The sequence below is a fragment of the Mesitornis unicolor genome, unplaced genomic scaffold (assembly GCF_000695765.1).
Source record: "Mesitornis unicolor isolate BGI_N332 unplaced genomic scaffold, ASM69576v1 scaffold9186, whole genome shotgun sequence".
Taxonomy (NCBI): Eukaryota; Metazoa; Chordata; class Aves; order Mesitornithiformes; family Mesitornithidae; genus Mesitornis; species Mesitornis unicolor.
In genome coordinates this window covers 23,450-37,546 of record NW_010193137.1, presented here as the reverse complement: position 1 = coordinate 37,546, position 14,097 = coordinate 23,450, and the positions used below count along the sequence as shown (strand labels likewise).

General features: G+C 47.6%; 1 protein-coding gene across 1 annotated transcript in view; it reads left to right on the top strand.

The window, feature by feature from the left end:
• Positions 1–367: 367 nt before the first annotated feature.
• LOC104542900 (craniofacial development protein 1-like) overlaps positions 368–14,097 on the top strand; it is a gene marked incomplete at its 5' end in the record, with an annotated part of 17,832 nt that continues 4,102 nt past the window's right edge. Inside the window, 2 exons of the mRNA XM_010187363.1 lie at positions 368–602; positions 2,791–2,909. Coding sequence (XP_010185665.1) covers positions 368–602; positions 2,791–2,909 — 354 coding nt within the window. The remainder of the gene's footprint in view (positions 603–2,790; positions 2,910–14,097) is intronic.

The following is a 14,097-nucleotide window of genomic DNA, read 5'->3' as shown; positions in this document are numbered from 1 at the left end:
TTTTTGGTGGGAGAAAACTCCTGTATGTTTACAGTTCATTGGTTTTTGTCCTGCCCGAGTTCTCCTCTCGTGGTTCCTGCAGTACCCCAGTGTCTGTTGTGTACCTGCAGGTACACGCACACACCTGCCCGTCCTGCAGGGCCCTGCCTGCTTCAGTCTCGCTCTGTTTTCTGGACAGCAGCATCTTTTAATTAAGTAACTTCACCCCCCAGGATTGAGGGAAACCTCCCGGGTAGAATGGCTTGGTGAGAATATGAAGCGGTGTGTTGTTTCTCCTGTGCTTATGGCTCAGCTCTAGAGCAGTGTTGCAGGACCTCGGTGTGTACACATAGATGTGTATGTGGGTTTTTTTGGCATCTGTTTCCAGGAAGAAGAAGAAAGGAGGTCTCTTGTTGGAGCCAGATGAGAAAGAGGAAGAAAAGCCTCTGCAGAATGAAGAGAAGGAGGAGGAGGAAGAGGAAGTAGATAATGTAGAGCAGGTGGAATTAAACAGCGAAGAAGAAGAAAAAAAGAAGGAGGACGCTCTTTGGGCCAGGTTCCTTAGCGATGTGGGACAGAAACCTAAAGCGGGGGCTGCCACACAAGTGACACAAGCTGCGAAGGTAACGGGGGCCTGGGCCTTCACCCAGGGGGTGTGGGAAGGGCCTGAAGCCTTGGAGCACACAGCGTTGGTTCTTGCTGGTACCAGCTGTCAGGCAGAGCTGGGAAGAGGCTGGGTTCACCCCTGCCCCATCTGCTTTGTAAGCCTGGAGCCCCATTGAGGGGCAAACCAAGCTGCTGGTCTCCTTCCAGCTCGGGAGGTCTGTGACCTGCTTTTGGAGCTGCTTGTCAGCATCTCGCCCTGTCCCATGGAGCCGTGGTGGCTCCTCTTCCTGGTCCTGGGTTCTGCCTGTGACCCAGGAGTAGCACAGTGAGGTTTGGTCTGAGAGAGTGTGTCTGTGTGTGCCTGTAAAAGAGAAGAGACCTGTGCTGACATCTCTGTGCCTTTCCTCGATCCTTGAACAAGTTTAGCTTCGTCCAGTTTTCTTTACAAGCCCCATTAACATAACCAAGTGCACCTGTTTGCCTTGCAAAATCTCTCAGTGAATGTGCTGGAATGGAAGAAGACACCAAACCCGACCCTCTGTTGCTAGAATTGTCCTTTTTTGGGTTGAGTGGTCAGCCAAAAAAGTATTTTGTAACAGAAGTCTGGACTGTCAGCTCAGTGATGCCTGATGAGTGCAGCTCTCATTGCGTGAAGCTTCTCTCTACAGCTGTTGGAAGGTTCCAGGGCAAGTGTAAATGTTTAAGTTTTGCTAGCGACTTTCAGAAGAGTTGTCCTTTACTCTCCAGCCTCCTGCTCCTCTGCACCTCAGCTCTTGCTGCCTGGACAGCTGGAGTGGTTACAGGTGGGATTAGAGAGAAGGAGAGAGGAAATGCTTTCTTCTGAGCAATTCTGTTTTTGTGGGCAGGTTGCTGAAACTTGAGTGGTCTTTGCAAGTTCCCCCATAGCCTGGAATAATTCATGGAGAGATGCAGTTCCTTTGTTCTCTTTGTGAACGTCTTAATTTGGACTTCAGTTGTCTGCTTGGAGATCTCTGCGGTGTGTGCTTGATGTAGAGCATGAATTTTGGGGTTTGTTTTGATTATTTGTACAGTCTGGGCTTGTTTTCATGTATGCAGTTAAAGCTCTAGTTGTGACTGAGTAAATTAAGAGGTGGTGTTGACAGATTGCTTAATAGAGATTTGCCTCTCAAGTTAAAGAGACGTTATTGACAAGCAGCTTCAGGCGTCTCTACAGAGATCAGCCTTTTTTTTTGCTGATGGATGGTGTTCTGCATTCTTGAGTAAAAATGAACATATTTCTGTGCAATCCACCCTTTACTGCCTGGCGCTGCTTGGTTTGGGAGATCCGAGTCTTCAGGCTTTTCTTTGTGTTCTGAACCACAGCCATGCATTCTTCACAGAATCACAGAATCCCAGAACGTCAGGGATTAGAAGGGACCTCCAAAGCTCATCCAGTCCAATCCCCCTGCCGGAGCAGGAACACCCAGATGAGGTTACACAGGAAGGCGTCCAGGCGGGTTTTGAATGTCTGCAGAGAAGGAGACTCCACAACCTCTCTGGGCAGCCTGGGCCAGGGCTCTGTCACCCTCACTGAGAAGAAGTTTCTTCTCCAATTGAAGTGGAACCTCCTGTGTTCCAGTTTGTGTCCATTACCCCTTGTCCTATCATTGTTTGTCACCGAGAAGAGCCTGGCTCCATCCTCGTGACACTCACCCTTTAAATATTTATAAACATTGATGAGGTCTCCCCTCAGTCTCCTCTTCTGCAAACTAAAGAGCCCCAGCTCCCTCAGCCGCTCCTCAGAAGGGAGATGCTCCACTCCCTTGATCATCTTTGTAGCCCTACGCTGGACTCTCTCCAGCAGTTCCTGTCCTTGAACTGAGGGGCCCAGAACTGGACACAATATTCCAGATGCGGTCTCACCAGGGCAGAGTAGAGCGGGAGGAGAACCTCTCTCGACCTACTAACCGCCCTCCTACTTCTTGCTCCTTCCTACATTTAATTGCAATTTCATTTTGGATCTGGTTTGATCTTTGAGCTCCAGTGAGAACCTGGAACCAAAGTGGAGAATTTCCTCCTTGTGCTAGGGCCATTTATTTCGTTGTTCTGGTCTGTGGATGACTTTGACCAGCCTAAATGACAGGGCTGCCTGAGGTCTGCATTGAGTCCTCGGCTCCTTGGAGAGATAATTTTGCTCGGCTCTGTAAATGTATTGTTTTGTGTTCTCCCTCATATATTTCACAGGCTGAAGAAGAGAAGAGTGGGAGCAAGCTTCAGGAGAAACCGAAAGAGTCTGAGAAGTCAAAAGATTCAGGAAAAGTGACAATCACCAAAGTGTTTGATTTCGCTGGTGAGGAGGTCAGGTAAGCGGGCAGGTGCCGCGTGTCTGCTGCGGGCTCGGAGCAAATCGGGTGCTGCTCTGCTGCTGCCAGGCTGGGGATGTGCTGTGGAGCATGAGGTGTCTTCTCCTTTTCTCTTCACGCTTTTTTTCCATCGTGAGATACATGACATCATACAGACTCCAAGGAAAACGAGGCCAAGATTTTTCTCCTCGTGGACTGCAGAGTGTCCTTATGTGCAGACCTCAGTCGTTGTTCACCATCAACCTGTAAATTCACTGAGGCTTCCCCATCTGTTTAGTGTTTAAAACGGTTTGACAAAGCTTCCTGGTGGCACTGCCACTGTGAAGGCTGAGACAAGGAGAGGACCGTGTATGGCCCCACAGGGATGGCAGGAATGGGTTTTATTCCTAGGTAGTACCAGCTCCTGTGCTGGGGGCAGGATATTTGCTGGCACTTTCTCTGGCGATGTGCACAGTCCGCTGTGAAGACCTGCAGGCAGTGAGAGGTGTTTTGCTGAACGGACTGATGGTTGAGTGCTTTTACCTCTGAGACAGCTGCAACAAGGCGATGGGCTAGGGAAAGTCATCCTTCAGGCTCAGTTTGGCTTGTAAGATGCCTCTTTGGATGTGCTGCAAAGAGGGGCAGGCATTTTATAAATGGGTAAGACCAAAACCGAGGGGCCTGGGTGAACCCCCTTGAAATCTGAATGCACTGTGACCTTGTGGTTAATACCATGTTGTATCTTTTTTTTTTTTTTATTGAGAGCTGTGAACCTGGTTTTGTTCGATGAGAATTTCGCGCCTGTTTTGTGTGACAGCAGAGGGCAGCAGTTCCCAGCAATAACGACCGTGCTGCCTGAACCTGGAGGGGGGAGCAGAGATCAGAGGCTTCTGCCGCTCTTGCTTTTCTCGTCAGCGCTGCTGAGCCGTTTGAAAAATCTGAGGAGAGCCCTGAGTCATAGCAGCAACTTTCCTATTTCCCTGCATGGTCCAGGCTGTAGGAATACCCTTCATTCACTGCAGAAATGGCAAGGAACCGTGCCACTGCAGCTTTTCTGAGAGAGCGTATCCGTCATACCCTTTCTACGAAGGAAAAGCTAAGTCTTTCCTGTGGACAGATAAAAGTCTGTAGCAGAATTACAGACAGAAATTTTGTCTTCTCGTGCACACTTTCCTCCTCAGCAGCCGGCTTGTTTCGCTCCTGGCTTTTCTGGTTCAAACATGATGTCCTACCAGGTGAGAATGAATGAAGCTGATTGCAGGCCTGTCATCCAAGGGCCGTGTTGGGTTCTGATGTCTCATCAGATGGCATACGGCAGAACTGTGTTCCTGGTGCTCTGGGGCTGCGTGAAGTCAGCGTGCAGTCTTAGCTGACATCTGGACATGTCCATCTGTGTGCTCTGGATCAGTGTCATGCCCTGACACGGGCACTGATTTCCACTCTTGTGGAAAGGAGCTTTTTTGTGCATTTTTTTGTGAAGTATAGGACCCTTTAAGGTAGGGAGCTAGTGAAAATGTCTGCCTTGAAGCCCAGATAATTGTGATTTAAGCGCGGAATTACTCAGATGTTGGTCCAATTCTGGCATTCTAGATTTTGGCTTTACCAGTGCTCCTCTTGCTTGTATTGGTAATATCAGTTGAAGGAGTTGCGGAAACTTTCTCTGTCCTTCAAAAAGTCGCTTGCCTTATGAGAACAGAACTTGTCCAGGACTCCTAAGATGCTGAATTTGTGGTTTTGACATCAGTATCTTACCCATAGTGTTTTAGTAGCTGTTGCTAAGCTAGATAAAGCCATATTTTTCTGCACCAGTTGCTGTTCTAGTGTCCTTTGTACTGCGACTGTTTCCCTTGGGGAACTGCAAAGGAGTGGATACAAGTTTTTACTAATTTTTGATCAAATAAGCAAGAAGCTGGATCCTGGGTTACACTGGGACTCTAATTTCTGCAAGGCTAATGTGTTTTTTTCTGTTTGCAGCAGCCGCTGTATCACCCAGTTGCAGAGCCGGCACCAGAAAGTTTGCAGTGAGGTCTGGAGGCCTCTTTTTTTGCTGGTACCAGAGTTACAACATGCTGCATTCCTTGGCTCTTTGATAACAGGAAAAATCCTGCAGTGCTTTTTGCCCCCTTGATTTTTTGTGACATTCAGAGCTGAAGCTTTTGTGGTGTTTGCTGCATCTTGCGTCTGTAAATGCGTTACACTGTTGGCTGTGGGTAGGATATAAGGAGTCATCGCTGCTTGCAGCTACCGGTATTACCCTGTAACGAGAGCCAGAGGGCTGCTTTTTCTTCAGAACAGCAGGAGGTTGTCTTTGCACGACCCTGGGCTCTGCAAATGCTCTGAGTACCGAACGCCGACTTCCTTGCCTGGGGAGGCAGCTGGTAAATTGTTGGTTACAAAGTTGTGTGTGTGCACTTCTGGACTGAAAGAGCTGGAATGAGAGCTGCCTCCGCTGCTTTCCTTTCTAAATGGTTTGAGGCTACTTCTGAGTGCTGCTCTTTTGAAAGCTTGGGAAGAATTTAGATCAGTATTTAAGCACGGATAGATTCAGGGCACAAATTTCAGCAGTCTGCTCATTGAAGCTCCTAACAGAAGATCGTTTAGCCCTGATCTCATGTTGCAGAACAGTTTATTTTCTCCTGTAAGGTGGTATAATCTGTCTTGCATGGTTGGAGTAGCAGAAGTCTCTTGGAAGAAGTCTCAGCTCCAGGGCTATGCTGGAATAGTTAAAGACCTTCTTCAAAGCCTCAATTCCCTCGTAGGTTATTATTGCACTTAATGTCCACCGTGATTAGTCTGTGCTTGTATCAGTTGCTTATGCTGAACTTTGGGTTCAGGGTACTACAAATCACCAAATAAATTAACTTTAGTAGCTTTTAATTTTATAAAAGACGTGATTTAGCATTACCTTGTGAAAACCAAAGCTGTTGAATCCTGGAACTAGAAACAGTCTTTAAATGATTGCTGTGTTTTCCAGCTGTAACTCTTCTGCTGGCTTTTCTTTCCTCCCTGGTGTTAAATAGATGAGGAGCAGCAGGTGACTGTCACCCAAATGGCTGTAACTGGGCAGTGGGAGCAGTTTGCAAAGGCAGCTTGCACCACCAAGTCACCTCTCACTGGCAGAGGAGCTTGAAGCCCCTTTGAAGCCTCTGATTTATGAACTTGCCTTACGATGCAGGACGTGTGGTTGTATTAATAGGGAGGTGCATCCTTAGCACCAGGGTTTATCTGCTGCAAAATGCGGTTGCTGTGTGATGAGGCTTGTTTTCCCTTTGGCAGTCCAAACTACTTTGGCCCTTGGCTTTCTTTAAACCGAGCCCGTCTCTTCCTGAAATTCGGCAAGGCCTTCTGCCACAGCTCCCTTTACTTTCCCACAAGGCTGTCTTCTCCAGGAGTGCCGTTCTGGAATCCAGAAAGACTCCCAGCAAGTTCAGCGATGGCCTCGGACCTCTGCAGTGTGGGCCCTTCTCGCTCAGTCCTCACCACTGGTAGGTGGCAAAGAGCTAACTTCTGGGAGTCAATTGCTCCTGAGCCCTGGAGGAGAACTTGCAGATCAGATTTTGCATTAACCCCCGAGCTTTTTTTCTTGAGCTGCTTCCCTGAGGTTGCACACTATGATTCAGTTTCAGCGCTCTCACGTGTCTGGCAGGTGTTCCTGTGATGTGAGGAGTTCCTGGCTTCTCGCCACATCTGGGGCCAGAGTTGTCACGCAAGCTGTGTGGCCGCTGGGCCTGGGTCCGTGCAGAAGTGTTTCAGGAAGGTGTTTCAAGGTCTCCTCTCCGTGTCTCCAGTGTGAGCTCCCTTCTGCTCTCTAGATGCTGGGATAGGCAAGTGCAAAACTCCAGCCAGTACTTCATTGCACGGTGTGTCTTCCTCCTGCCAAGCAGCTGATAAGTGCTGAAGGCATCACTCTTACTGCTCTGTCAGAAACTGCCAGACCACAGAGCCCTGAACCTGAAGCATTTACAGCCAGGGAGCTGGGGATTTACTGTGGACCATGCATAGTGGGTCAATGTTTGTCCAGTGAACTCCGGTTACTTTCATACTTGAAGGCTGAGCAGATGGATGAGATTTTGCTGAGTTTGAAGCTCATCTTTTCAGGTTGGGCTTGGTAATATTTATCTGCTTTTTAAATGCCTGTTTCCTGGTTAATTCAGGCTGCTCTTGAAAGTATTCTTCAATGTTTGCTTGATTAAAGCTTAGAGTTGCTTTGAATGGTGCTGGAGTGCCGTGTTTGGTGGGGCAGCAAGTCCTGCACAGTGCTCTCGCTGGGAGAGCTCTCAGCATTAAAGCACAGCCGTGAAAACTGCCTGAATTATGATCTTTTTTTTTCTTGCTCCAAGGGACAGATGATGACCCAATTCCACAGATACTGTTTGCTTTTTTAGATAGTTGTTAATAAGGCCTTTAGTCCAGAGGTGTATACAAAGGAGCAGTAAGCTCTGTGTTTGAAGTCCTTTAAGAATTTACAGATGTAAAGAAGGAAAAGCCTTAGCTTTCCTACAGAACTTTCTGTCCATGTCTCTCAAAGCACTTTTTGAAGAAGTGTTTTTTTTTCCCCATTTGGAAATACAGAAACTGAGGCACACTGGACTTGGTGACCTCTGCTGATTCACTGAGGCTTCTGGGTCTCATGGCTTAGGATACCCAGGGATCCGAGCTATACCCTCACATTGCATGTACCAAATAAAGCTAGGAAGGGCCAAGTGCCAAGCGTACTGGACAACAAGCAGTGTCATGCTGAGTGTGTGACTTACTTAAAAGTTCATGCAGTTTCGCAGAAGGGAACGGGCAAACTCATGTCAGAACAATTTGTCTGGGCTGTTCTATGTGAGACGTGAACTCCATCTCTGGGTAAGGGCTCCCTGCTGTTGACTCTTGTAGGAGACCGGATTTGGGACTTGGAATAGCCTCTGGTCTGCTGCAACAGGACTGCTTTTATTTGTGTGTCCACTGTGCTGTGAGGAAACAAGTTGGGCTGGTGATGTGTGCTGGGGAGAGCTGAGAGGCAGCTTGTGTTCTGGGTTAGGGAAACCGATGGTTCACAGCAGCTGTTGCATCTTAAGAGCAAAATACGAAGCTTTGGAAAGGTATATAAAGTATCTGATTAATAACCAAGTAGTTGTAAACTTAAATCACTGTAATAGTTACTGGGATTTATACGGACTGAGGTTGATACTTCATCTGCCACAGTGGAAGTGTGGGGTGAAAGAGAACCCCATTTTCATCTGTTACTGTTTGTAAATGGTTATCACCTAGGATGTTCCTGGGGAAAAAACCTCGTTACTCATTCTCTGTTGCTGCTTCACAGGTTTGCAGCCTTCCTTAAGGATTCAAGAAAAAGAAAAAAGATGATTCAGAGGAGATTGTTCTTAAGTTGGAGCTTAAATACCTGAAGATGGCCCTGAAGTTGGATCGGTGGGTTTTGGTGGTGAAATTCATGACCTTTCAAGCAGGAGAAGCAAAGGTGAAGTGAGATGGCTGAGGGCAGGTTCTTGTTAGGAGGCTTTCCTGTGTTAAAAGAAGCCCTTTCTCAGGCAGTAGTGTGGATTGCCATTGATGACTGAATTGTGCAGGCAGGGCTACAGGCTGTGGCCAAAGCTGCTTTTTTTTGGTGTCCCACAAAGTCGTCGAGGTCAATGCATCCTTTAAGTTAGGCCTGGCTGAGTGGGGTGGTGAGGTGTGAGCCCAGGCTGTGGTGGTAGCTGGGCTGCTGGACTCTTCACACTGGTGAGCTGCTCGGGAGAGCTGTGCAGAGCTGGTTGAGGACTGATTTATTCCCTCGCGGCAAGGAGAAGCGCTGACCTGTGCGCAGCAGAGCTGGGGTTACAATTCAGTTCTCTGCGGTGGTATGATGCTGCTTCTTGGGAATTTCTTGATGCTGCCTCTCATCACTAAAATACTGGTTTTCCTTTTTTTAATCTTAGTTCATCTGTGTGCTTGTTGAATAAAGGAATGGCACCTATGTCCTTAACGCTGTCTCTAACCCCAGATCTGCTGGCTTCTTCCAGAACTTTGTCCGCTTGGTCCCAACCCTTCTCAGGAGAGGGCAGGTGGAAATGGCTGCAGGAGAAGCAGATCAGAGATCTGAGAACAGCTCGAGCTTTCCAGAGTCGTCCTTCAGCCTCTGATTTCCTTCTAAGTGGCTGTGATGTCCTCTCTGCTCCTTACGTGACGACTGAGACTGACCAGATGTGTCAGAGTTCGGAAACAAAGGGGGTATAAGCCAAAGAGTCTGGCACACTACCTCTTATTTTATTGCTTTGTTTTGAAGACAGGTAACGTAACTGAGCAGTAACCACTGCCTTTGTTTCTTCCTGGCGGGCATTGAGCAGGAGTGGTGAGAATGCTGAGGTTGAGAATGTATTTCAAGGGGAGAAAAGAGCAGGGAATTTACTCCCACAAGTCTCAGGATTTAAAGCTGGCACAGAGAGAAATTTAAAAAATGTGTAATTGTCCATCTGTGTTCTTGCTCCATGGTCTCAGCATGGCTCAGTCAGATGCGTTAGGCTAATTAGCACTGAGAGGACATGTCATACTGTTAACTCTCTCCTTACCTTGTGATTCTTTTCAGGAAACTCGGATGAATAATAGCGAGGGGTTGGCAGCACCTCACGTTTCCTGCAGGGTGTGAATCTTGGTCATTTGTTCTGTGCTCGTGGGGTTTTGTGCAATGCGGAGTGCAGGACGGCTGCTTTTAAAGTCAGGAGGAAGGTCAGGAGTTTGGATGTGACTCTCGTATTGATGCTGTAGGTGGTGTGGTGGGTGTCAGCTCCAGGCTGGCGTGTGTGACGTGTTCCATAGGTGGTTTTTTTGCAAAAGCCTTTACTGTATTGCTTACACGTGTGGGTGAGGCAGGGGAGCGTTACCTGAAATCTGTCTTGAAGCCTGATATTTGGCAAGCCCTGCCCTTTTTTTTTTTGTTTCAGGTGGATACCAAGGGATATGCGGCTTCCACTGGATGAGGTAGAACAGTGTTGTCAGGTTAGATATGAGACACAATGAACTGAACTAATGGGGGCAGAGGAGGGAACCACTCACATTGTGGTGTGTTTTTTGCAATGGCTTTGACTGCAGTAGCAAGGCAACGTTAGGAAAAGGGAGACAAATGCATTTCAGTGGCTGCAAAGCCCAGCCTCTCTGAGGACTTTTGTTTCATGATGCTAAATGTTCATAGGGTTTTATCTTCAGTCCTCCTTGGCTAAGGGGTTCTAGAGAAATGTTTTCTAGCCGCTTTCCAGGAACATACCACTTCCTCAATGAGGCTTGCACAGTGAAAACCAGTGTTTAAGATATTTCCAGAAGTTTAATCTGAGTAGTAGGAGCCTGGGGATGATGCCTTGAGACCATAAGACAAATCAAACCACCCAAAATTACACGGAATACCAATGTGACTGCTCTTTAGAGGTGGCAGTCTAACAGTGACTCCTTGCTTTACCACAAACAAGCACCAAAATGCTGATCTTGGCGTAATGGAGCGTAGGCAGCAGCCTGTTCCTGTCCTTACGCCGTTGTTATTCTCAGAGGTCAGAGCATGCTGCAGTGATCCACAGTTTAGATTGGCTTTTTCCAATTTAGAAAACAGCTATTGATTTTATTTTTTTGAAAGCCAGTAAGTGCAAATGTTGCCTTTCAAAAGATGCTGAAAAATGAAAGCGTCTCAGGGGCACGTTTTTTTAACCTTTCCTCTGTGTGGATCCGTTCCCTGATGCTTCACAGTTTCCTTGGGGAATCCTAATGTTGTACAGGGCTGGTTGGCACCAGGGTGGCCCAGAGATGAGGTCAGTGTGTGTGAGCAGGAGCTGTGTTGTGTCCTGGGTCACTTGTTAGGCATTTGCCTTTCTCAAAAGCAGCCGCAGAAGTTAGAACTTCATCAACAGTGTGACCAGCCTAGCCAGAACTCAAAGCCAGAGCACTTGCCTCTAAAGTAAATCATGTTATGGTCTGCTTAATGTGCTTTGAGAAGAGGAGTGGCCTAGCGAGCAGCTCGGATTCAGGGTTTTCATTAGTAGATGGGCAGATGAGGCTTCTGCTTGGGTGAGGGAGCTGAAGCACAGAGCGGGTGCAACTTAAAAAGCGTTACACGGTAGTGCCAGCTTTGTCCAGTGCCCTGTCTGGCATTCACCAACATGCTGACTCCTGTCTTCTTCCTTTAGCTTTTGAAAATCCCAAAGTGACTGAGCAGATGCCCACCCAAAAGTCATCTTATGCTTCTAATATGGCTTGAAGCTTTTAAGGAAATGATTGATGTGTTTAAGGAATAAACATGTCGAAGTGTTTAATTTGTGTGTTTGCTGGTAATCAGCGTGATGAAAAAGGAGGCTCAGCTGGGATTCCCAAAAAAGAGAGGAGTCTCAAAGTGTCTCCAAAATGATGGCTTGGCCTCCAGGTTAACTTGGGCATTTCTAGAGCTTTCAAAGCTGTAGTACCTGGGTGCTGCATCAGTTTTGGGACCTGGATGACCCAACTGTGTTGTCCCATCTTCAGGTTCTTGCAAGTGTCTTCTGCTTGTGTTGTGTATAGTTAGTGTGGAAATACCGAAGTAAAAATCCCATCCTTCCCCAGTAGGTAAGGGAGGAGATGCTGTTTCTGTATCTGGCACTCAGATAATTTAATGACTCTTAAAAATCTAGAAACAGAAGGTGCTTGGTGACCTATTCGGGTCCCACAGGGGCTCTTTTGCTATCAGTAAGGGATATTTTGTCCCTCTGTTGATGCCTTCATCACAGAGGCCTCAGATCCAGTCCCAGCACTTTGCTGCTTGCCGTGTTTGCCTTGCTTCCAAGCTGCTGCCTCATTTCTGACAGCTCCAGGCTCAGCACAGGGCTTTTGATGTCTGCTGAGATGCTGGCAGCACCTGCTTTGCAGCCCCTGGGCCTGAGGGTTTCCCCTGCTGGAAAGTGCAGCTTGCGAGATGGTTTGGGTTTTTTTTTCCTGTAACTAAGAGGTTCTGAAGCAGGAGGGTTTCTGTGTTAGCCTGAAGGGAAGGCAAAGCTGTTCTCTGCCTTACTATCTCATTAACACATTACAAACCGAGTCAAGCTTAGTCTGGCCTTTTCCCCATGGGGATACTTTTGCTTTGTAGTGCGTGGGCTCCTGTTGCGATCTGTGTAACCTTCCTGCGCAGTGTTCATAGCTGTAAGTGAATTTTGAACCCCTGGCTCTTGAGACCTACGGTACTCCTTCCCTTGGCGAGAGGAGAGACCTGTAACAGGAACATTGCAGTGCTTTGCAGGAGTTGTGGGGTTGCAGGGCTCTCTGTTGCTTTTGATGTGCTTGCTCATGGTTAACAGGGTCAGGCTCGCACATAGAGCAGCTGCATCTGTTTGCCTGGATTGCTCAACTTGGAGGTGTATTCCACGATTTGAAGCTAATCCTTTTGGCAGGTACAAATAAAAACTATAGGATGCCTCCAAGACTGAGATGCAAACGCATGCTGGGGTTTTAAGGCAGTGTGATTGGGGTCACCAAGAGAACGGTTATGTAAAGAAAAAGCAAAGACTTACTTGGAGATACTTAAAACTGGGGTGGATAAAGCTGCAGTCAACAGGGAAGTGAAGCCTTGTGTCCCGCTTGTGGGTCAGCTACTCAAGTTTGATGGGCTTTACCTATTGCAAGCCCCAGTGGGAGCTTGGTAACTGAAGTGCTACTTCCTTTTGGATTTAGACAGCCTCCTGTGGAAGCAGCAAACAGAAGCCCAAAAGGAGCTCGAGAGCTTGGTCAGCATCTCGGATGGCAGCACTGTCCACATGTTGTCTTTACATCTGTCACAGGGTCTCTGTCATACAGGAGATGATGGAAAATCAGTCATTTCCCTCAAGGCTTATGAGGTGAGGACATGGGTGTCAAAAACCACTTTTTATGCATTTAACGATGAAACACCATTCATCTCTGCTTGTTTTCAGATGAATTGGTTTGAGGTGCAGCCTGGGCTGAGTGCTTGGATAGCAGCACACACCTGCGAGGAGCAGCGCTGAGCAGGCAGCTTGGTCCTTGCTGGCTCTGAGCAGATCTGTTTCTTTTTAACATCCAGCCAGCAGCTTTCATGCAGATAGGCAGCCCACAAAATTATCAGTCACTCCAGCCTGGTCTTGTCTGCGTTGCTTCAGGGAACAGGCTCAGTTTCCAGGGAACAGCTTCTCCCACCTGGTTTGAATAGCAAGGTTTGGAATTTAGAAAAGTGATGGAGGCTGTTAATTTTAGTTTTGTCTGCTTTATACCAGGTAATCCAGCATAAAATAAATAGGTACCCAGTGTGCAGGCAGATGTGGTCTGGAGGTTTGGTTGTGTGAGAACTTAATCCTTTCCTGGAAGGTGCCGAACATGTGCACTCCTGTGGCGTCAAGGTCTTGCAGACTGGATCGCCTGCCTCTTGTACAGTGCCTCTGTGGAAGACACCCAGAACATGGCAGCTCAAGCACAGAAGTCCACCAGAAAATATTCAGACAAAATATTCCTCCTGTCCTCAGAAAGGGGTTAGGTTTTTTTACAAACCCCTGTAGGTGAGTGTTGCTTGCTCCTCAAGTGATCATTCCAGAAGGCTGAAGGACTACGTAATGAAACGAGACACGGATGGGGAATATTGGAAAAGGATAATTAGCCTCATTTTCCCCTGCCTCAGTCTGTGATTCCCCAGAGCTAACAATGTGGAGATTGTGTGGAATTTTTATAATTGTGTCAGATCTAAACTGGGGCAGGTTTCCCAAGTGGGATCTGAGTGTCCTGAGTACTTCTTGTAAAGACTACTGTAAAGTACTTGTTTCCAGAGCTGCTGCTCTTGCTCTCCCTTTCTCAGCGTGGAAATCAGGGGAGATGACGGTACCTGTGTGTTACTGTGATTAGAGATCTCAACTGCCTTCTCAGCTCCAAGTCCCCTTATACCCAATTGTGCTTTCTCAGCCTGATGTGCATCAGGTGTTCTGCTTAGGAGAGTGCTGAGTGTTGAGCCATCTAGGGGTGAATTGGAGGGATTTTGGCACTTGGGATGCCTGAGGTTGCTATTACACAGCAGGCCATGGACAGAAGCCTGCAAGCCTTCTTGATGTGGCTCTTTGTCTTTACCAGCTTCCCCTATCCTGCCTCTGAGACCCTGCCTCCTTTTCCCCTCCGTGCTGTGCCATGGCAGCAGGAGTGGGTGATGTGGTGGATCGGGATCCTCCTCTTCACGCCTGCTGTGAAGACTGGAACACAGGAGAAAAGCAGGTTTATTGAA